The sequence below is a fragment of the Henckelia pumila genome, chromosome 2 (assembly GCF_033568475.1).
Source record: "Henckelia pumila isolate YLH828 chromosome 2, ASM3356847v2, whole genome shotgun sequence".
Lineage (NCBI taxonomy): Eukaryota > Viridiplantae > Streptophyta > Magnoliopsida > Lamiales > Gesneriaceae > Henckelia > Henckelia pumila.
The window spans coordinates 15,548,960-15,572,004 of NC_133121.1; the positions used below are offsets into that span (position 1 = coordinate 15,548,960).

General features: G+C 31.9%; 2 protein-coding genes across 6 annotated transcripts; one reads left to right on the forward strand and one right to left on the reverse strand.

The window, feature by feature from the left end:
* Nucleotides 1–10,650: 10,650 nt before the first annotated feature.
* On the reverse strand, nucleotides 10,651–12,642 carry LOC140882918 (protein LIFEGUARD 2-like). Its single transcript, XM_073289181.1, has 4 exons — nucleotides 12,342–12,642; nucleotides 12,107–12,220; nucleotides 11,094–11,251; nucleotides 10,651–10,981 (listed from the first exon to the last, which is right to left on the reverse strand). The coding sequence occupies exons 1-4, from the start codon at nucleotides 12,574–12,576 to the stop codon at nucleotides 10,775–10,777; spliced, it is 714 nt and encodes a 237-aa protein (XP_073145282.1). The 5' UTR covers nucleotides 12,577–12,642; the 3' UTR covers nucleotides 10,651–10,774.
* A 3,811-nt stretch (nucleotides 12,643–16,453) lies between these two features.
* On the forward strand, nucleotides 16,454–21,187 carry LOC140881442 (protein TIFY 4B-like). 5 transcript variants are annotated; one of them, XM_073286762.1, is made up of 10 exons: nucleotides 16,454–16,754; nucleotides 16,854–17,014; nucleotides 17,164–17,285; nucleotides 17,866–17,956; nucleotides 18,078–18,116; nucleotides 18,211–18,292; nucleotides 18,569–18,634; nucleotides 19,462–19,522; nucleotides 19,621–19,838; nucleotides 20,751–21,187. In XM_073286762.1, exons 1-9 carry the CDS (start codon nucleotides 16,628–16,630, stop codon nucleotides 19,835–19,837), a joined length of 966 nt encoding a protein of 321 aa, XP_073142863.1. In that variant the 5' UTR covers nucleotides 16,454–16,627; the 3' UTR covers nucleotide 19,838; nucleotides 20,751–21,187. The 5 variants fall into 5 exon arrangements, with proteins under 5 accessions (XP_073142863.1, XP_073142862.1, XP_073142861.1 ...); XM_073286761.1 differs by lacking the exon at nucleotides 18,078–18,116 and having other exon boundaries at nucleotides 18,130–18,292; nucleotides 20,682–21,187; XM_073286760.1 differs by lacking the exon at nucleotides 18,078–18,116 and having other exon boundaries at nucleotides 18,130–18,292.
* The last annotated feature ends 1,858 nt before the right edge of the window (nucleotides 21,188–23,045 follow it).

Genomic DNA, 23,045 nt, shown 5'->3' on the forward strand with positions numbered 1-23,045 from the left:
CTAAACCACATAAAAATCATCAAACCATGTTTTTATCAGAAAATAACGTATATAAAATTTAAATGGTGAGAAATAATGAAATAAAACATGCATTTGCGTTTAAAACGCTCGAAAACCTTAATCGGATACTTAGAACGTTGCCCAGGACGAACAGAACGAGAAATATCTTAATTATTCTTTAAAATCACGTGTAAGTGTGTGTAAAGTGTGTGACAGTTGTGTTCTTCATTTCTCTCCAATTTTTGAACGTAAAAATAAAGATTAATGGAGGTGGAATCTTAATTCTAGGTATTTATTTGCATAAAAATTGGACTTAAACTTGTATTAGGATTCTAATAGGCTTAGCCTATTAATAATCTATTTAAAAGATGTTAATTTAAAAATATAAATTATTAATTTTCGTAATATAAATTTATTGGGTTTTTCAAATATTCAAAAAGCCCATAAAATAGTTTAATTAGGTGAAAAATGGGCTTTTAAATATATATAAATAAACCCATAATTTTCTTTAAAATATTATTAAAATAATTATTTAAAACTTTTAAAAATATTAGACATAGATTTAGATGAAAAACTTTTACCTCGTTCGTCCACGGTCCCGTGCACGCGCTCAAAAATCGACTTTTAATTAAAAATACATAGCCCTGAACATAAATACCATAACTAACTTTAAAACATATAAACATATCACATAATTTGTGGGGACCTCGGGTGCTAATCTACTATATTAGGGCAAACAATCATTAACAATTAATAAGCTAAGAAAATCTATATTTTAGTTCCCATGAACAGTACCTCGCTCGAGCCGCAACTTCTTGCGCTCGAGTGAGACTTGTTATATCCAAACTTCAGAGCATTGCTCGCTCGAGCGGCAACATCTTGCGCTCGAGTGAGACATGTTTTGTCTTAAAGTTACAGTACATGCATGAACTTGATCTGGTAAAATATAAACTCAACAAATATGAATGTGATGCATGTTTAGAATTAAGTCTATCAAATCTGATTTCAAAGGAATTCAAGGTTCTTGGGATCCCGGGGAAGAAGATCTCAAAGCATCCAACCGACTCTCCCATTCGGGGTGGTGTCAAGCATCTCAATTCCCTGATTTTGGTGCAACTATAGTGAGTCATCTGGCTCTAGGAGTAAATTTACATCCCTTGCTACTCAAATATAGCTCTCCAAACATTGTCTGCAATCTAGGCCATTCCGCCTTCTTTTCTTCGATTTCAGGCTCAAGATGAATGCAACATATTCATGATGCATTAAGCTATGACAATGAATGCAAGACATGCTAATTCAAGCAATAACATATAACCAAGCAAGCACATTCAAATTTAGCAAGTAAGAGTAAACAAGACATCAAATGTGTGGTTTAAAAAGGGAAACTCGAGAATCTTATCTATCTCGAGTGTTCTATCCCATCTTGAATGATATCAGCTTATACCTTTAATCTTGCTTCTAAGGTGCTCCAACTCTGGACACTACAACAAGAACTCATGTCAAAATTCTGCTAAAGTTCATATGTCAATCTTCAAAGTAGAATCAATACAAACCTCGAGCAAGTCTTTCTTTATTCGAATTCTGAATGTCACAAGTTTGGTAGTCTTCTATAAAATCTGAAATTAAGTATAGATTAGCTCAACATCAGCATTCAAGTTCAAGTCAAGACACGGTTCAATCTGTAGAGCTCAAAACATCATCTAATCTTGAACCGGCGGCGTAACGGTTACAAACCGGCAAACCGAACTTCAACTACAACAATATATCAATCACATTCAACTCATAATACACTCATATCATCAAGAACATCATCAAATATCAGCATATCAGAAGTTGTTCTTTTCGAATTTTTTCAGAAAATCATAACAAATACAAACACAGATCTTTTCTCGATCCGTCTTAGATATGCTATCTCTACTAGCTCAAGAACATATATCTTCAATAATATCCTGGTTCTAACAACATCTCAAAATAAAAACGTGGTAGATCATAATAAAACTTACGTCACAACGAAGACTTTGAAGAGGTGATCGCAAATATACGATCAATTCTGAATTCTGACGGTCGGATTACGAAAACCGAAGCTTCTAAGATGTTGAAAATGGCGTGAGGTATTGTTCTGGTTTCTCTCCTGCCTCTTGTCATGAAGATGATGATGAAGTGGTGGAATAAAATGAGATATATATAACCATATTATAGTTTGTTCTCTAAATTTTTCAGTAATTGCAAATCAGTCCCTAGATAAATTTAATACTTCTAATTTAATCCTTTAATTTAAGAATCTTGGAATTTAAATCTAGATCCCATAAATTCTCAAATTAAATATTTTTGGAGCTTTACATAATTCACATAAAATATCATTTAATCTCTTTTAATATATAGAAATTCATTTACGTAAACCCACATGAATAATTAGGTAATTAATTATTTTAAAAAATATATTAAAAGAGATTAAATGATATTTTTGGAGCTTTACATAATTCACATAAAATATCATTTAATCTCTTTTAATATATTTTTTTAAAATAATTAATTACCTAGTTATTCATGTGGGTTCACGTAAATGAATTTTTGGGTGTTACACGTTCCCTCGTTAATTTTTTCTGTTTTGGCATTGTTGTCTAGAAATGTGATTTTTTTTAAAAAAATTTAACCGAGAATGAAAATTCATTTTGTGCATAAATATTTACATGGAGTTATATTCATGTTCCAGTCACCCCTCTACCTTTATAAAATTCATTTACTCAATCTTTGGGGTGGGGGAGAGAGAGAGAGAGAGAGCGCTATAAGCCTATAATGTGTGTGTTTTTTTAATAAAAAAAAAGGGAGATTGTTGAGTTTGGAAATATAATCAATCTTTATTTTGAAAATAAAAAAAACTTGTTCTTGTGTTTCTAACATATTTAATTAAGTATGTAGTTCATCACATTTTGGAAGTGATAGGTTGCTAAAAACAATTCCCGCGCATATTAGTTTCTGGTGAGCTGAATTATTTGATGATATCTCATAGATCGATGATCCAAATGAACATCGGCTAAAACTATTGAACAACCAACTCAAAAATCTTCAAGTCACATTTTTTATTAGTTGGACTAAATCTGATGTTATCTAGATCAAACTGTCGTCTCAAGACTGAACTAGATAAGCATAAAACATACACCAATAGAGCTTGAGTTGTTCTAGCTAGTATATTGGTCATATCTTGCATCTCAATTATCCAAATATAACGATTTAGTATAAGATATGAAGATGAGACAGTGATCTACAAATCATATTCAGAAGTCAAAGTCTGAATTGGAGCATAAAGAGCTTATAAACTGCATTCAAATATCTAGTTATGCATTGAAACTCTGCAGAATTTCAAACACAACCGAGTCTTTTGATTATATTTATATCTCTTATAGAAACTCCGGATTGACTGATTCGATGCGTTGGGAAAACAAGACGAAGGGATAAAACTTTCAAGCTCATCACTTTTCTCAAAGTTTAATGAATCAAGAGATATAAGCAATAAAGCGTGACTATTGAAAACAACAGTACTGAAATTAGAAGTTTTGAAAAGTAGTAGACTTTAGAATGCAGCACAAACCAAACCAGTAGCCGCTGCAACCAATAACCATGAAACCAGTAGCTATTGAAACCAATATCCGACCAGTAGTTACAACACAAGTAGAGCCCAAAATTAGCAGAAGATCGGTAGAGTGTCCAGAAACTCAAATATGATCGTATTAATGACAGAAACAGTACAAAACCATTACTACGATCATATTTTTGTATCTAACGTATATATCTCTCTTGGAACCTATTAATATAAAATTATTCAAATAATCAAGGAGATAAGAAGGGCATATAAACAGATTTATCAACTAGATGAGGGTTTGCCCTTGGTGTGAAGAATAAAACATATTTATTGAGCTTCACAGTCAAGTTTTTCATACCCAACTAACCCACACACAAAAGAGATATGTATTTCATATAATATTTGAGTGAGATTCATTGCAAAAAAAAAATTTAAATAATGTGTAATCTTTGTACTTGGTTGTGAGACATGTTGTTCCAACCATAATTGAGAGATGCTAGGAATTCTGATTTAGGTGATGGGTAAGTTTTAAAGTTGGAGTGAGTTTTTACAAAGAGTTGTAAAACCAAATTCATCTAGCGAGATCCTTCCAGAAACGGAGAAAGGGGTGACGAATGAGTTATTGAGTCTCCGAACATTCAGAAACAAAATTGTGTCTCTTTACTTTATCACATTTACTTCTTGTTGCTGTTTTTGGATTATCTGTTGAAGAATTTTATGTGTTTTTAAAGTACCAAAATGTTTCATATAAAGTGTTTGATAAAATGTTTCAACCAAATTGTTTTTATTATCTCAACTTGCAATATTTTCAAACAACTTCCAAAATGCTTAATCAGCTTTTAGAGCATTATGTTGAGTCTCTTCTGGTTGGTTTTGTAACCAAACTCGATATAATCTCTGGGTACTCGGTTCATTTTTTAACATTTCAAAACAAGCTATTGTAGCTCAAAATATTTTAAAAGTGTGTATTCACCCCCTACACATGTTTTCAATCCTATCAATTGGTACTAGAGCGCATCGTTCTTGAAAGAGAATTTGAAATTGATTTTAATTTCAAATTTTGGTTTTTTTAGATTTTCTAACATATATATGCCTAATTGAGTTTTTCAAATTTTGCAGTGACTTTAGGAAAAATGGCATAACTCCTTGCTCGAGTGTCCAAATGACAAACCAATTTTTTCTTGAAAACTAGACTCGTAGAGGATTGCAGCGGTATAAAATTTGCAGTCAGGTGATGAACGAGGAAAATAATTTTATTGGTTGAAGATGGACCATGTAAGTTGTAGCAGAAAATAGAGCATGGACAAGAGTTGATGTTTTTGTTAAGAAGTTTAAGAACGTTGCACTCATCAATCAAAAGGACAAATTAATTCGAATTTGAGTCACACATCAAGAAAACTCGGTACATTTGTTCTAAAATTATCTTTAAGAGAGATTTTGAGTTTGATTGTCATCTTGATGTTCTGTTTGTGTTAATAACATGTCTTGATATTAAGAATGTTTAGTAATTTTCTTTACAATTGTCATTGTGCTTAATGACAAAAAAGAGACTTTTAAACGTTTCATGAATATCACAATCTCTTATATCATACATAAGTAAAACGAAAGATTTTATTTTGATGTTAAAATGTTGTATTAGTTATATTATATCATAGTGTTAGTATAGATATAAATATAAAAAATATGTGTCAAAAATTTTTCACAAAAATATAAAATAATACTGCGATGTAAAATTTTTAATTTAAAAAATATTATTAAATTTGGGAAAAAATTAAATATTTTAATATTAAAATAATATTCTATGTTATATATATTTGAACAAAATTAGTATTTATCCTCCAGTGATTTAAGACAAATATGAAATAAAATTTTAATATAACTACGTATACAATATTATATACTATTAAAAACTAACAAAACTAATTTACATTTTTTTTTTGTTATGATGAATATGAAAATATAAATATGTTATCTATGATATAAATAATATTTACTTTAAAATAAAAATTTATGAAGTATTTATATCTTTTAAATAAAATATTATTAATAATTATAAAAATCAATTTTTTAACTTCAAATTTAAAACTATGGGATACGAGATTTTAGAACGTTTAAACCAAGCATAACTTGTTTTGAAAAGTTAAAAATAACATGTAAATTAAAATGAAAATGGAATTAACAATTAGTGTTTAATTTTATAAATTTTTATATTAATGATATTTATATATTTAATTATAACTTGTTGAGTAATTAATCTTTAAGATAATTAATTTAGAAATTGAAAGTGTTGAAACTATTAATGAATTTATCAAATATATATTTAATTTATTAAAGAGTAACATTATCAATTGATAAGATATAAATTAAATGTTCATATAATATATAATTTAGACATGAGAAAGTTTTTTTGCATGTGTTGTTTTTAGTATTTGTATTTTATTTTTAATGATGTATTAGATATTTGGTCAAATATATATTATTTTAGAGTTATATTATCTAATCTTGAGAAATCATTAAATATTAATATAAAGTGATATTATAAATTAAAGTTTTCAGCAATATTGATCTCTAGAATGATGTGTTTCAAATGTATAAATATAAATTTTTTTTAAGAATGAAGATCAAGAAGATTTAAGTATATAAGTTTTTGAAAAAAAAATGCATCTAAACATGTTATAATGAAAAAAAATAATATTTGTTTTAAAAAATTGGATAAAATAATTTTTTAGACATTAAAATATCATAAATAATTATTTCACTGAGCGTACAGTTACAACGTGAGTCAAAGGGATACTGGGAGCAAAAATTTTAAAAAGTCAAAGTTAAATTAGCTCGTAAAATATTTATACGGGGTTTTTTGGCAATTAAAATATTTAAAAGGTGGTAAGGATACTATTATCCCCAATTTATTTAGCCCTAAAATAGTATATTTTATTTGGCTGAAAGCGCCGCAACATTTTTCCATCTTTCTTCCATCTTCAATGGCTTTTTTGTTGGGTCACAAACCCTTCTCCTATTATCACTCTAGAAACCACAACCTCCATTGTACTTCTATCCAATGTTTTGCCGGTTGTTTGTCGTTTCTGGAGTAATCGTAGGAGAAGGGTTCGTGAAGATGGGAAAATATTTGGAGACACTGAATATGCTGCAAAAGAGAAGTTGAAGGAGGATTCAAAGAATGCTTATGATGATGCACTGTTGGAATACAACAAGATTTGCTCGGAAACCTTGCTAGAGCTCCTACAAATGAAGAAACAGTAATTTCCCAGACTTCGCTGCTCTGGGGATGATCTGGGAATCCCAAGGGTAAGCAACAATAATTTTGCCATCATATGAGGGAGAAAATGTCTAACTTGTTAACTTTTTAATTTTAGCGCATAATTGAAACTGAATGTTTGCTATGGGTTTGTTTTTATTTTGAAGCATTTCTCTAAATTTGCCATCATATGATGTTTGCTATGGATTTGTTGTTATTTCGATTGCACGGAGAGTTGCGCTACAACTAAAAAGTTAACAAGTTAACCATTTTCACCCTTATATGATGGCAAAGTTATTGTTGCTTAACCTTGGGATTCCCCGGATCATCCCCAGAGCAGCGAAGTTCGGGAAAATATTGTTTCTTCATTTGTAGGAGCTCTAGCAAGGTTTCCGAGCAAATCTTGTTGTATTCCAACAGTGCATCATCATAAGCGTTCTTTGAATCCTCCTTCAACTTTTCTTTCGCAACATATTCTTTACTATTCCACAGTGTCTCCAAATATTATAAATTAAAATTGTCAGCAATATTAATCTCTAGAATGATGTGTTTCAAATGTATAAATGTAATTTTTTTTTTAAGAATGAAGATTTAAGTATATAAGTTTTTGAAAAAAAAAATGCATCTAAACATGGTATAGTGAAAAAAAATTATATTTATTTTAAAAAATTAGATCAAATCATTTTTGAGATATTAAAATATCACAAATAATTGTTTCAGTGCGCGTACAATTACAACATGAGTCAAAGGGATACTGAGAGCAAAAATTTTAAAAATTCGAAGTTAAATTAGCTCGTAAAATATTTATAAGGGATTTTGTGGCAATTAAAATATTTAAAAGGGGGTAAGGATACTATTAGCTCCAATTTATTTAGCCCTAAAATAGTATATTTTATTTGACTGAAAGCGCCGCAACATTTCTTCATCTTTCTTCCATCTTCAATGGCTTTTTTGTTGGGTCACAAACTCTTCTCCTATTATCACTCCAGAAACCACAACCTCCATTGTACTACTATCCAACGTTTTGTCGGTTGTTTGTGGTTTCTAAAGTGATCGTAGGAGAAGGGTTTGTGAAGATGAAAAAATATTTGGAGACACTGTGGAATAGTAAATAATATGCTGCGAAAGAGAAGTTGAAGGAGGATTCAAAGAAGGCTTATGATGATGCACTGTTGGAATACAACAAGATTTACTCGGAAACCTTGCTAGAGCTCCTACAAATGAAGAAACAGTATTTTTCCAGACTTCGCTGCTCTGGGGATCATCTGGGGAATCCCAAGGGTATGCAACAATAACTTTGTCATCATATGAGGGTGAAAATGGTTAACTTGTTAACTTTTTAGTTATAGCGCATAATTGAAACCGAATGTTTGCTATGGGTTTGTTGTTATTTCGAAGCATTTCTCTAAATTTGTCATCATATGATGTTTGCTATGGGTTTGTTGTTATTTCGAATGAGTTTGTTGTTATTTCGAAGCATTTCTCTAAATTTGCCATCATATGATGTTTGTTATGGGTTTGTTGTTATTTCGCATGGGTTTGTTGTTATTTCGATTGCACGGAGAGTTGCGCTACAACTAAAAAGTTAACAAGTTAACCATTTTCACCCTCATATGATGGCAAAGTTATTGTTGCTTATCCTTGGGATTCCCCAGATCATCCCCAGAGCAGCGAAGTCTGGAAAAATACTGTTTCTTCATTTGTAGGAGCTCTAGCAAGGTTTCCGAACAAATCTTGTTGTATTCCAACAGTGCATCATCATAAGCATTCTTTGAATCCTCCTTCAACTTTTCTTTCGCAGCATATTCTTTACTATTCCACCGTGTCTCCAAATATTATAAATTAAAGTTGTCAGCAATATTGATCTCTATAATGACTCGTAAAATATTTATAAGGGGGTGTGACAATTAAAATATTTAAAAGGGGTAAGGATACTATTAGCCCCAATTTATTTACCCCTAAAATTGTATATTTTATTTGGCTGAACGCGCCGCAACTGTAACACCCTGAAATTTTAAATAATTATTTTCCCTAATTATGCATGCGAATTTACGTATTAAAATTTTCGAGTGTTACAACAACATTTCTTCATATTTCTTTCATCTTCAATGGCTTTTTTGTTGGGTCACAAACCCTTCTCCTATTATCACTCCAGAAACCACAACCTCCATTGTAATTCTATCCAACCGTTTGTCGGTTGTTTGTGGTTTCTAGAGTGATCGTAGGAGAAGGGTTTGTGAAGATGAGAAAATATTTGGAGACACTGTGGAATAGTAAAGAATATGCTGCGAAAGAGAAGTTGAAGGAGGATTTAAAGAAGGCTTATGATGATGCACTGTTGGAATACAACAAGATTTGCTCGAAAACCTTGCTAGAGGTCCTACAAATGAAGAAACAGTATTTTCCCAAACTTCGCTGCTCTGGGGATGATCTGGGATATCCCAAGGGTAAGCAACAATAACTTTGTCATCATATGAGGGTGAAAATGGTTAACTTGTTAACTTTTTAGTTGTAGCGCATAATTGAAACCGGATGTTTGCTATGAGTTTGTTGTTATTTCGAAGCATTTGTCTAAATTTGCCAGTATATGATTTTTGCTATGGGTTTGTTGTTATTTCGAATGAGTTCGTTGTTATTTCGAAGCATTTCTCTAAATTTGCCATCATATGATGTTTGATATGGGTTTGTTGTTATTTCGAATGGGTTTGATGTTATTTCGATTGCACGGAGAGTTGCGCTACAACTAAAAAGTTAAAAAGTTATTGTTGCTTACCCATGGGATTCCTCAGATCATCCCCAGAGCAGCAAAGTTTGGGAAAATATTGTTTCTTCATTTGTAGGAACTCTAGCAAGGTTTCAGAGCAAATCTTGTTTTATTCCAATACTGCATCATCATAAGCCTTCTTTGAATCCTCCTTCAACTTCTCTTTCGCAACATATTTTTTACTATTCCACAGTGTCTTCAAATATTATAAATTAAAATTGTCAGCAATATTGATCTCTAGAATGATGTGTTTCAACTTTCAAATGTATAAATGTAAATTTTTTTAAGAATGAAGATCAAGAAGATTTAAGTATATAAGTTTTTGAAAAAAAAATGCATCTAAACATGGTATATTGAAAAAAAAATATTTATTTTAAAAAATTGGATCAAATCATTTTTGAGACATTAAAATATCATAAATAATTGTTTCACGACGCGTACAATTACAACATGAGTGAAAGGGATACTGGGAGCAAAAATTTTAAGAAGTCGAAGTTAAATTAGCTCGTAAAATATTTATAAGGGGTTTTATGGCAATTAAAATATTTAAAAAAGGGTAAGGATACTATTAGCTCCAATTTATTTAGCCCTAAAATAGTATATTTTATTTGGATGAAAGCACCGCAACATTTCTTCATCTTTCTTCCATCTTCGATGGCTTTTTTGTTGGGTCACAAACCCTTCTTCTATTATCACTTCAGAAACCACATCCTCCATTGTACTTATATCCAACGTTTTGCCGGTTGTTTGTGGTTTCTGGAGTGATCATAGGAGAAGGGTTTGTGAAGATGGGAAAATATTTGGAAACACTGTGGAATAGTAAAGAATATGCTGCGAAAAAGAAGTTAAAGGAGGATTCAAAGAAGTAATTCGCCACACATGACAATGCAATGGTGTAAGAACAACACACAGCTTCAAACAACAAATCACACAACTGACCAGAAAGTGCTTAAGTATAAGGATGCAGAGAGGGAAAGAGTAGCAAAAATCATATTTATAGAGCTATTAGTCTTTTTCTACTCTTTTTATCAATTCTACTGGCCCATGAACGAATAAATGAGGCACCATCTTTCAATAATAATATCAATGTAGATAACATCAATTTTACATACCATATCAAATATCCAAGAAGAAAATAACTAAGTGGGCAACAATAAGTGCATATTTTTATTGCCTAGTTATTTGCGGCTCTGAGAACGTTCAACAAAGATAGAAAGAGGTTTATGACATCCAGATAGAGTGCAACAGCAGCCCAGATGTACTGGTCATAGGTATATCGTTTGATCAGATTATCAGTGTCGTAAATTATGTAACCACAGAAGATGATTGATGCCAGGCCGCCATAGATCATCACACTTATCTTACCCAGGGGGAAGAATATCTGCAAGATAAGAAGTTCGTTGGCAGATTAGTCTTTTTCTACTCTTTTTATCAACTATCAACTTATTACTATCTGAGCATGTCAACAAGACAAAAATTGTAATTCTGCAAACCTGAATCACCGAAAAGAGCAAAAGTACAATAATACCACCGAACAGAAAGGGTCCTAGGAAGTTGAAATCTTGACCCCTCCTTGCAGCCCAGAATGTGTATAGAGTAAGGCTAATAACCACAACCGCTGTTAAAATAACTGCTTCCAAAATAACTTTCCCTGCCAACAATTCCAATTGCATGGACTTGCAAGGGTCAGTTAATCATCATTTCGAGAATGATTGATTTACCGTAATAAGCAAAATAACACAAAAGAATCAAGCTTAAACTGAGGTATGGATGCTACATTCAAAATGTGAAAAGGTTTCAAACACCTTCTAACATGTCTATTTCTCACTTCATTTAACTCTTCCCACACCATTATTCACCCCCAATTATTACCACTAGGTCAAGATGGATTGCATGATAAATCAACATGTCTAGATAAAAAGGTAAATATGTTTCAACTACACTCTTATAAATAGGATATATATGTGCAATGCTTATGTATTGTTGTGCTCAAACGACAAACTTGCCACATAGGTAGTGTTCTATGCAAGGATGGCTATTTAAAAACAGCATATTCATTAAACAGATGTCCATCTACATCCTCCATATCCATGCTCCCCGACCATGTAATAATGGCCAAGCATACCCATCATTCACCCTGGAACTCTTAATTCTCAATCCATCCAATATCAAAATACAGTGGTAACAACCTTGTCTCAAAATGGAAAACTCGGAGCTCTTTTCAACGCGTATCTAAATGCAATCTGTATCTCCCATTTCATACATGAGGTGAATCACAAGAGTTTATTCGATTTATTTAAATATCTTTTAACACGTGACCTTCAGGCTTCAAGTACTAATAGCCATTTAGCACAACCAAACACCAGATTTGGATGGAGCTACAAGGGGATTCTGGCTTTATGCTTCCATGACTATTACATATTAATTAAACGTCTTGGCTTCAGCATATGAAAAATACTTAATAATTCAGAAACAAAACTGGGAAATAATGCTGAGAATAGATTACCACTGGTGTAAGCACAAGTCAACCCCACCGGAAAAGCAAGAGTCACCGTGAACAACCCAAGAAGGAAATAATTCAGAGGATGTCTCCTATGATAGCTATGCAAAGGGCACAAAACTGCAATCCATAAAAAACAAACCCACCAGTCAAGACAAGTACCCACAGCAGATAACAAAGGTGGAGGACAAATTTCGGGTTTCTTGATTTACAGACAAAAATAAAAGGAAGAAATTTGTACCGATAAATGGGGCGATGATGAGAACAATATAAATTGCCAAGCCAACCTTAGTAGTCGCAAAGAAATGCGATATTGGGCGCACAGTGACAACAACAGACGCCACAGCAATGGTGAGGAGTAACTGAATGCTGACAATTGAGTATATTTTGCGGATAAACGACCATCGAAGCTCTGGGCTTTCCAACATCATCGGATACAGCGGCCGACTGGCCGACTCAACGTCGTCTTTCCACATCCCTCACGCGAAAAGAGCACAGAAATTCAGCGGAGAACAAATTTAGACTTGGAATTTTCTTCAACCCTTTTGCTTAATGGCGAAGAATGTAGAAATCAATCGAGGGTTTATATACAGATTTGAGGTCGTCCTTAGATCGCAGGATAACCGTTCGATGTATCACGTGTGTTGCACGCACGTACACAAGTTTGGTAGTCGATGCATGGAAATACAAATTTCATTCTAGTTTTAAAACCGATCTTATATAATAAATCGATAAATATTCATCTTTTCATATTTTTAATTGAGTAAAATGTATTTTGGTACATAAATTATTGATAAAATGTCAAATTGGTATACGAACTATTGAAAATGATTTAATTGATATATGATCCAATTAAAAGGTCAATTTTACCTTTAATAGGAATTAATATTATATTTATTAATTTTAAAATATCATATTTATTTAAAAATTAATTGAGTAAAATTCATTTGATACAGAATTATATATAAAATGTCAATTTGGTACACGAACTATTGAGAATTATTGTACATGATTCAACTAAAAAGTCTAATTTATCCTTTAGTAATTGATTTTAAGTTCAATTATTTTTAATAATAAATTTCAACTAAGTATACATTTTATTTTTTAAATTAATTTTTATTGATTGTCAATTAAAATTTATATTAATTTAAAAATAATAATAAGTATCTTAATATTTTTATAATATATTTATATTGTACTCATTAATAAATTATTTATATTTTTAAAATATTAATAATATAAAATAAAATGGTATTTTTTGCTATCTATGTAAATAAGTATCCATTTAAAAAAAATTGATATAAATTATATAATAATAAAATTACAAACTCAATAAATAAATCATATTCAAGACTAAAATATATTTAATAACGATAAAATATAATTAAATAAATATTTATTTATTTATATTTAATTTAAGTGCGAGTAAAAAATAAAAAATTACAAATTATTAAATCGAGTAAAAAAATTTTGGGTTATTTGAACTACATAAATCGAGATAATGAGTGAGATTTTTTCTGTGATATTTGTTTTTTCATGATCTAATCTTTGATTTTGAAAATTTTTATACTAAATTTTGAAAAACTAAAATAGTGATTATGCTTGTTTCAATCATTTAAACACAAGATCAAGAGACTTTGGTGATATATATTTTTATCATATCGATATATTATAATATTTGTTGTATAATTTGACTTAACAATTGTTTATCATTATATATATAATTAATTTTTAAATAAATACGATATTTTAAAATTAATCAATATAATATTCATTCCTATTAAGAGTAAAATTGAAATTTTAATCGGATCATGTACCAATTAAGCCATTTTTAATAATTCGTGTACCAATATGACATTTTACCAATAGTTCGTATACCAAAATATATTTCACTCTTTTAAAATTAATAAATATAATATTAATTCATATTAAGGGTAAAATTATCCTTTTAATTGGATCATGTACCAGTTAAGTCATTTTCAATATTTCGTGTATCAATATGACATTTTACCAATAGTTCGTATATCAAAATACATTTTACTCATTTTTAATTTCATTATGCTATATTTCTATATATTCGTCCGCTTTTTCTATTTTTTACACAAATGATATTATTATTGAAAATAAAAACAAGTTTTAAAAATTTTCAATTTTATTAAACAAAGGGTTATACTCTTTTTCAAAACTCAATTAATAAATTAGATATATTAATAGAAATCAAGAAGAGAGTAAATGGACAACTGAAAAATATATTATGATATTTATACATTAGAGGGGGATAGAGTCAAATTAGACCGTGCTCAATTATGTTTTGAAGATGAGAGTTTCTTAATTGACCAATGTCGTGACATTAACTTAATGAAAAAGTAGGTTATCTAAATTGAAATTGCTAAAAATTGATCGCCATTTTATAGAATATATACAAAAGTTTATTAATATAACCGAATGTATTAAATATTTTATATCATTTTGAATACTACACGTATTTTATCGTAAATATTTTTTAAAAGAAAACTTATTTTTTTAAAAAATCATTAAATTTTTTTTTTTGACCACATGATTCAATAGTCACACCTAAAAATCACTTGGTACGAGTGTGCGCACGCAATACAGTTCATTTTTTTGGCACGTGTAACTTGGGCTGGACTGGATCCGCCAGGCCCGTGAAACATGGACTACCCAATTAGAGTCTGATAAGCCCAAATTAGACCAATAGACCATAGGACAAGACATGTCATTAGGCTGAACCAGAGGACTGGGCTGATGCAGGCCCACATGAGGTTACTTTTTTTAAAATGTTTTTCAAAATATGATTTACTTTTTTTTTAGGCATCAAAATATGGTTTACGCAAAACATATATTTTACATTTTTTTCATTTACAATACATATTTATCGAAAGGAAATCACATGTTTTTTACGTAGAGCGGTCAGATGGATCAATTCATGGTAGAGCAAACCGATTCACCAAAAACCCATCGTTTGGAAGCGCAAAGACGGGCCAACCTATCATCCCGACGGATCAGAAATCCTCAACCCAACCTATTCGAAGTGAGTCGTGGGTTAGGCGGGTCGACCCGCGGGTTAGCCCACAACAAATAAAAAATAATTATACTTGATTATAAATTTCATTTCACAAATAAAATATTAATAAAATTTCAAATTATTGATTTCATACGGATAAATTTTATATAAAGCGATTAATACAACAAAAAAATTCACAACTTTCATTAAAAAATGCACATATCGCTATAAAGTAAAAAAAAAAATAAAACTTTTTCCCAGGCTCGAGGGCCAACTCCAGCCCGCCTCAGGCCGTCTTTAGTTAGTTTGAAAAAATTTCAACTCAATCCACATAAATTGTGTGACGGAGCGAGCTGACTCGATTGACCCAACTCAAATTAACGGCTCTATCATTCTACGTCTATTGTATCATTGGACTGAAACGGTCAATTTTTAAAAAATTGAGAACGACTTTCAATTTTTTATTAGTCATGTTCTCTTATAAAATTATTGTGTTTAAATAAACTTTTAATTTTTTATTTGTTTTTTTTATTTTTTTATGACGTGAAAACCCGCACTCGCTACCTTTTGATGTGCATTGGGTAAACCCTTGGACTAACGCAATTCAATTTTTTATTTGTTGATTAAAAAACATGTGGCACGTTATAGCGAAGTTTAATTGGTGTTTCGATGAGTTTTTCTTATAAATATTATTTAAAAATTAAAATTAATTTTTAGTATATAGAACTTACGTAATATTTTTATTAAAATATATATTCAATAAATTTTTACATAGTTAAAATATTAAAAAATATTTTATCACAATCACTATTTATTTAATATTTTTTTCAAAATATTATCGAGAAAATTATGTATATAAAAATCAAAATTTTAGCTAAAAAATATTTATTTATTTTCTATGGTATCAATTTATTTATTTACAATTATTTAGATATTGTATGTCTTAATATAATTTATCTAATCCTTCTCGTTGAAATATATAATCTATCTAATATAATAAATATTATGTACAAATAAAAATTTTAATCAAATCAAATTTTATGTATAAAATATAATATACAAATATATCTAATTAAAATCAAAAATAAAATATGCATTTTTTTTGTAATAAAGGGTAAATTGGACATTTTACATAAATTTCACCGAAAATTGACCAGAATCCGACGGACATGTACCAATTAAACTATTAACAAAAATTTGTGTATCAATTTGACGATTAACCAGTAGTTTGTGTATCAAATTAAATTTTATTTTATTCCGTAAATAAATAAATGTAAATAAATAAATGAAGGGCGTGAGCGTATTACGTGGCGTGCTGGGGTTGTATTTTCCCCGATTTTATTATTTATTTTCAAATATCGTCCTTACCCGACAAAGCAACGACGCCGGGGGGCCCACCAACCATCAGACGAGCGCCGTTACTGCCAATGGCAGACCCCAATTCCAACCAATTTTCCTCCCAAAGCTGAAGATCTCGGTTTCTATCGCGAATTCCCGGCTGAAGGATGCCGGAATCTGGCTCCGAAGTTGCTGCGGCGAAGTCTCCTCTCGACAAGCCGCTTCAGCAGCTCACAGAAGATGACATTGCTCAGGTCACTCGTGAGGACTGCCGCCGCTACCTCAAGGAGAAAGGTTGCTGAGATTGACTAAAATCGAAGTTAGTTACGGAGAAGAAGGAGCGCGATCTTGTTTTTACGAGTTCATTTCAGTACTTTTTTTTTTTGGGCGCAGGGATGAGGAGACCGTCGTGGAACAAGTCACAGGCAATTCAGCAGGTGATAATGCTGAAGGCTCTGCTGGAAACGCCGGCGGATTGCGAGTCGGATTTTCGCAAGAAGCTCCGTATTTCCCGCCCTAACAAGCTTCATGATGACAAGATTGTTTCTGAAAGTGTGCGTAATCTATCCGTATGATTATTTTATTGTCAACATTATCGTGTGTTTGTTTGGAAGAGAAGATTAAAAGATTCGGCCACATGCTCTGCATCGGTTTCAGTGATGCTGTTAAAAACAGTATTGTTGAACTAACTAAACAATTGTAGGTTCCCCAAGAGACATGCCGTGATGCAGATTCCGCGTTGGCACCATACCGTAGAAAGGATTTGGATAAAGCAGATGCTTCCGGTGGTTTTGCTGCCGCCGATGATAGCTCTGCTCCCTCTAGGTTTATTATTGCTCTTTGATGCATGCTTTAGATCGAAAAGTTAAATAATTTTATAAAATATGATATGATGGCCGTTAATGAGTGCGTGCACCAATTGATAATCTACTGCTGTCGTCCTTTACATTCATTAATAATTCTTTTAGAAGCTTCAAATTAAAGAAAGATTTAATGAGGATTTGACTTCTATTGTATAACATTTTTTCATTAAATTGGATTATTTGTGGCATCCTGTCAACGAATAAACATTCCTCATTGGTTACATTTTTTAATATTAATTGTTATAACTGATTCATCTTCGCATCCTTGAATAGAAACACTTTTCATTTGTTTTAATTCTGTTTAAAATTTCGTCTTGAGAGTTTGATACGACGGTGATGTTATCATATTTGTAGCATGACTTTTTTAGTTAACCGAATCTCTTGCCATTGTGTGCGTTCCCTTTGTCTCACAGTTCACGAGTACTCTGTCTGAACTAAAGCTCCATGTTACCATTCTCATCCAACTCAATGGCAATTCTGGCATTGCTTGAAGTCTAGTATTTTTTTTTTTCTAAATAGGCTTTTTTTTCCGTAATTTCCAGAACCACAGTTTCAACAAAGATGACAGTGGGACAGATGACAATATTTTATTCTGGTGAAGTGAATGTGTATGAAGACGTGCCGCTAAATAAGGTATTGAAGCCATTTTTCTCTCTTGAAAAGAATAGAAATACATTGAGGCCAGTCTTGTGCCTATTTGCTACTCTTTCCAACTATGTTATATTCCCTTCCCAAGTTATGTTTGACTTGCTAGGTTAAACTCCTTACAAATCTTCTGGCCTCCACCATAATGGTATCTGTCTTAGGCACAAGAAATAATGCATATCGCTGCAAGCCCAATACTTTTTCCACAAGAACATCCAGTTGAGGGCACTGTTTTAATGCAGTCTTCACCATGGTTTTCAAAAGCTGTCAAGGCCCAAGCTTGTCCTGATTATAATGTTATTCACTTGCCATCTGTGCAAACAGGTGATAGTTCCATATACTGTGCTATTGCCTTTCTTATTTATCAAAAGATAAATTGACACCTAAAGAAGTCTCTCTATCTCTCTCTCTCGGTGTATGCGCGTGAGTGCAAGTATGCCCGCATGCCGTGTTCAGTCTCATGACTTGTACATAATTTATCCTATTATTATGATTGGCCAGGAGGTTCAGAAGTTCACGGAGGACTTATATTCAATTTTGAAAACAACTTATTTCAATAGAATTAATGTAATCTATGTATTTTGAATTGTTTTTTTCCAGTGAAAACAAGTGACAGTTCTCGATTTCTTGGGGAAGAAAGTAACACGCCTCGTGAAGAGAACCCTGGTAAAATACCTTAAAATTTAAATTATTTCAAGCTACCAGAATTACTGAATTTGTGGTGGACTACTTTTGCAATAGCCTTGAATGGGGTAATGGGGTTATACTTTTAGGCTACATTCATGCTAACTTATCATACTTCGTTTACTCGTGGGTTGCAAGCTGCAAAGTTCCATATTCATGTTGAAGGACCCATTTTTTGTTGACAAAGAAACATCGAACGGACTATGCAATGCATCAATTCAATTCATAGGACTGAAACTATCGGGTAAACTAAGTTAAAGTAAAATGCACAGAAAGATGATCAAAAGATTTTAATTAACTTTCCTGTCCACCTTTTCTTTTACAATAATTCATTTATTTTATTGGAATGGATTACAATGGCTCTTCATATCTAAAAAACGCAAACCATATCCCAATGTGCTTGGCCTAGCTTACTAGGTTACTCATCTCGCTGGCAATGACAAGTACTCTCCTGTAAGACTCTACAATTCTGAACGCTCTTTTAGATAATAAATTTGGGATTTCATTTTATTCCGTCTTCTGAAATTTTAACTGCATGAATGAGGTATAATATGTCAATTAGTTTGGGCAAACTTATTTACTGGGCTGTAGTGATTTAGATTAAGACGGTGCATACGAACTGCATCAGTATGGATTTCAAATAGAATATTTATGTGTTTTCATTATATGGAAATACTTGTACAATCACTATTTATATTATTCCTAGGGAGGAAGATTTTTGTCTGACTTGAAATAAGATTAGTAGTATAAGAGTTCTGTCATGTATCATCAAATAAGCTTTATTCTGATGTATTTCCTTTTCTAAGCAGTGGAAGGGTCACTGACCCGTAAGGCATCTGTGCAAAGGTATCTCGAGAAGAAAAAAGACAGGTATCTTAAATCATTAAGTTGCAATCTGTGTTACGAACAAGACACATGTCAATTGCTTCTAGTTTCTATTTGGTTCCTCGTATCTCTGTCAAGTGAAGGTTTAAAATCAAGAGGAAGGCAGGAATAACATCATGCTCAAGCCTGGACATATACTTTAATCATCCAATGGGTAATCAGATTATAAATGAGCCTTTGACTGGAAGCGGCATATGCTCACCGCCCCAAATCATGCCACCTTCTACCCCAAAACGATGCAGTTCAGTGGATAATGATTTCATACAGAATATTTATACTTCTTCTGGTATGAATAACTGAGGTGAGATCTTCATCTCGTGTGTTTTCATTAACACGAACTAAATCCGGCTGTACATATTTCCCTAAATGTTGCCATTTTCCAGTATTGTTCTCGTTTGTAACTTCTATGTGTAATATATGCCCAAATTTTGCCCTGAACTTAATAATAACAGGAATTCAAAAAAGAACAAAGACAAAAAGGAAAAGAAGAGAACGTAAGAAAGATCATACTGAGAATAGTGGTGAGCATATGGCTTACGAAATTGACATCCTTTCTTTGATCTTGACATCCCACAAGAAGAATAATGGAATATCATTTAGCAAAAATCAGGAAACTACGTAAATACAGCCTTCTTGTTAAAGTTTCATCATTGCTTATTAGAAATTGTATTAAAATTGTTAAGCATCTGGAGCGAACTTGGGCTGCTTTTAATCTGATAGCTATTAAACCTGAATTTTCATTTTAGTGGCCAATTTTTGAATCATGCTCAGGCTAATATTCCATTCTGGCTGTTGTTATGTTGAGCAAATCACTTGATTCGTGGTTGAGGGTACTGAAATTGTTTTCAGGAGGCATCATCTACCAGAGATTATCTCTACTCTAAAATTAGAAAATTGCTTTGCTCAATACCGATAATGTATGTCCAGGTGTACAACACTTGGTTAGTCCATTAATTGTTTGAGAATGATTATGCTTTTATTGTCATGTATTCAGTTACCTTAAAAGAGGAGGAAAACATATAAAAGAAAGAAAATTTCTACTGAGATCCAGTTTCAACTACCGAATTCAGTTTCTTGCCTTTTGTGATGTCTTCATTAGTTATTGCAGTCTTTTGACGGTTTCTTTTTGTTGGTACACTGGAAGAGGGAGGAAACCAAAGAGAAACCAGATAGATCAATGATGAATCATGATTCATGAACGGTTGCTTTTCAGGTACCAAGCACTCGAACTGGACTAGTTTGGACTGAACTCGCGGCAGTCGATTACTTATTTTTTCTCACATGGTGATGATGACAGAGCCATCTCATTCTGACACTATATGATGCCTTCAGGGTTCATTTGGGACTTGAATCCCTATCTGTGGCATTGTCGTTTTCCCTGTCGTTAACTAAATGTTCCAGTGTCATGTCTTTGTTCGAACTTGTTGTACAAGTAGTTCGAGTATAGGTGTAGGAGTTAGCCAGCCCCAGCCCCAACCCCAGCCTCCGCCTTTCAGCAAAATCCCAGTTAGTTTCATTTCCTTTGGTAGTTGAATCGGGTGTCCTTTTAGCTGAGAAACTTGAGCTAGTGTCGGTAATCTTTGGCATGCTTCTGCAGCTTTGTGAAACATGATCCTTTTTCTGTGTGTGTTAACATGGTCTATTTGATTATGTTGTCATGTTCAATGTTCTTGTATGTCCGATTCACCTTTTACCATGGTACGGTGATGTGCTTGTCCAATTTATACACTTGATAACTCGTGCACATACTCGAATAGTGAATGATCTGTAAGTTTTCGCCAATGAACGGAGTGCAGTCGTGTTGGAGATGGGCAGTTCTACTTGTCTCCTGATAGAAATCACTTTGGGGATAAATATTCAGCAGAGTTATTTACGTCCTAATAGATAGGACAATGATGAAATCTAAAATCTGTAAACAAGCATGGCCCATGCCCAAGTTATGTCTCATTTTTCACACCCGAGGAACACATACAAAATGAGTCCCAATTTAAGTTCTTGTTGGGGTGTCATTTCAACTGTTTCATCTCATTTATTGGTCTTTGTATTAGTGCTTCTTGGAGTTTAGATCCATCACGAACAATCATCGGTCAATTCTCATTATGTTTAATACTTCACTCTTTTTTTTTATTATTATTTTCTTGAATTGCTTCGTAGAAGGCTAATATAAAGGGATATTTTTGAGTTTGGATCCTACGGTGCCGCCGTAGGGATAAACACAATACGAATTGATCATCATATGGGGTTCTAGCTGATCGTCTTGTATTAAAAATACGAATTGATCATCATGTGGGGTTCTAGCTGATCGTCTTGTATTAAAAATGTTTAACCCACAGCGGGGAATTCAAATCCGAATATTTGGTATGTTGTTATCTATTTAAAAAGCTATTAAACAGCCATCTATTTGTTTAAACCATTTGGTTCATCTGACATTATGTCTGGACCCCGTGAATGATAATTTGTTGTGGCGTCACACGCTTAATAACTCTTAAAAAAGAATCTATCCATCACGCCTAGCAACTCTTAAAAATCAAATAATAGCTGCTACATAAAATATCCATCCACGCACAATTTGAGAAGTTTGTTGAGCATTTACATGGTGAAACTTGAAATGCCATTTACACTCTTTCACAAATCACATTAAAAGAAATAGTTGCTATTGTCTTGGTGGTCATACCACATCTAATTTTGTGACATCAATTTGTCAGTAATTCAATTAGTACATGTGACATATCCATAAAGATATCCAGTACGAAACATTTGATGTTTCTTCAACAATGCTTCGAGTTTGGGTATTATGAATAGAGAACACATAAGATATGATGTATTTCGAGCTTTTTGAACGTGGCCTCGGAAATCGAGATGTTTGCATCGAATAAAAAACGATCGTAAGTCATAACTAAATCTATTTCCATTGTTTTTTTTTTTTTAGGCTCAGTTTGGTTTGGACGATAGGATAAATAATATATAGATAAGTAATATAATGTAATAAAAAATAAATAAGAAATGATAGTAATATAGTAATTGATTTGATTGATAGATTATAGTTTATTTGATTTGATGGGTTGAATTTTATATAAAAATACAAAATTATCATTTGACCCTTTTAATAATAAATAAAATATGAATAATATTATTTATAAAGGGGTAATATAGTAAGATAAATAATTAATGATTTGATTGATGTAAAATAAATAATTAATAAAAGCATAAATAATATGGCGAAAAAAACGTAGGATTAAATAAGATAAATTATATATTGATTAATAATAATCCTACCAAACGGAGCCTTATAGTACTCATTTTTTGAGTGGTACTCATTTATTCATGAACTAGAAAAGGAAACTCAAAAGTAGCTAAAACGAAAAACTTGAAGAAATAAAAGGATCACTCTCTTCATAAAGAATCAAGTTTTAAATAAGGTTTGCCACCTAATAGTTGATTGGTAACGTATTGTTAAAATCAACAGTCAAATATTTGCTTTTTAACCTGTCAAGAAGAGACGAGACAC

Bases quoted from the DNA above. Each gene is read 5' to 3' on its own strand.
- LOC140882918 (XM_073289181.1), bottom strand. From the start codon at position 12,576: ATGTGGAAAGACGACGTTGAGTCGGCCAGTCGGCCGCTGTATCCGATG. The intron at 12,221-12,341 runs GTACAAATTTCT...TATGGATTGCAG, and splicing joins CATCATCGCCCCATTTATCG to TTTTGTGCCCTTTGCATAGC. The intron at 10,982-11,093 runs GTTTGCAGAATT...CTTATCTTGCAG, and splicing joins TGCTCTTTTCGGTGATTCAG to ATATTCTTCCCCCTGGGTAA.
- LOC140881442 (XM_073286761.1), top strand. From the start codon at position 16,628: ATGCCGGAATCTGGCTCCGAAGTTGCTGCGGCGAAGTCTCCTCTCGAC. The intron at 17,286-17,865 runs GTTTATTATTGC...CGTAATTTCCAG, and splicing joins GATAGCTCTGCTCCCTCTAG to AACCACAGTTTCAACAAAGA. The intron at 18,293-18,568 runs GTGATAGTTCCA...GTTTTTTTCCAG, and splicing joins CTTGCCATCTGTGCAAACAG to TGAAAACAAGTGACAGTTCT.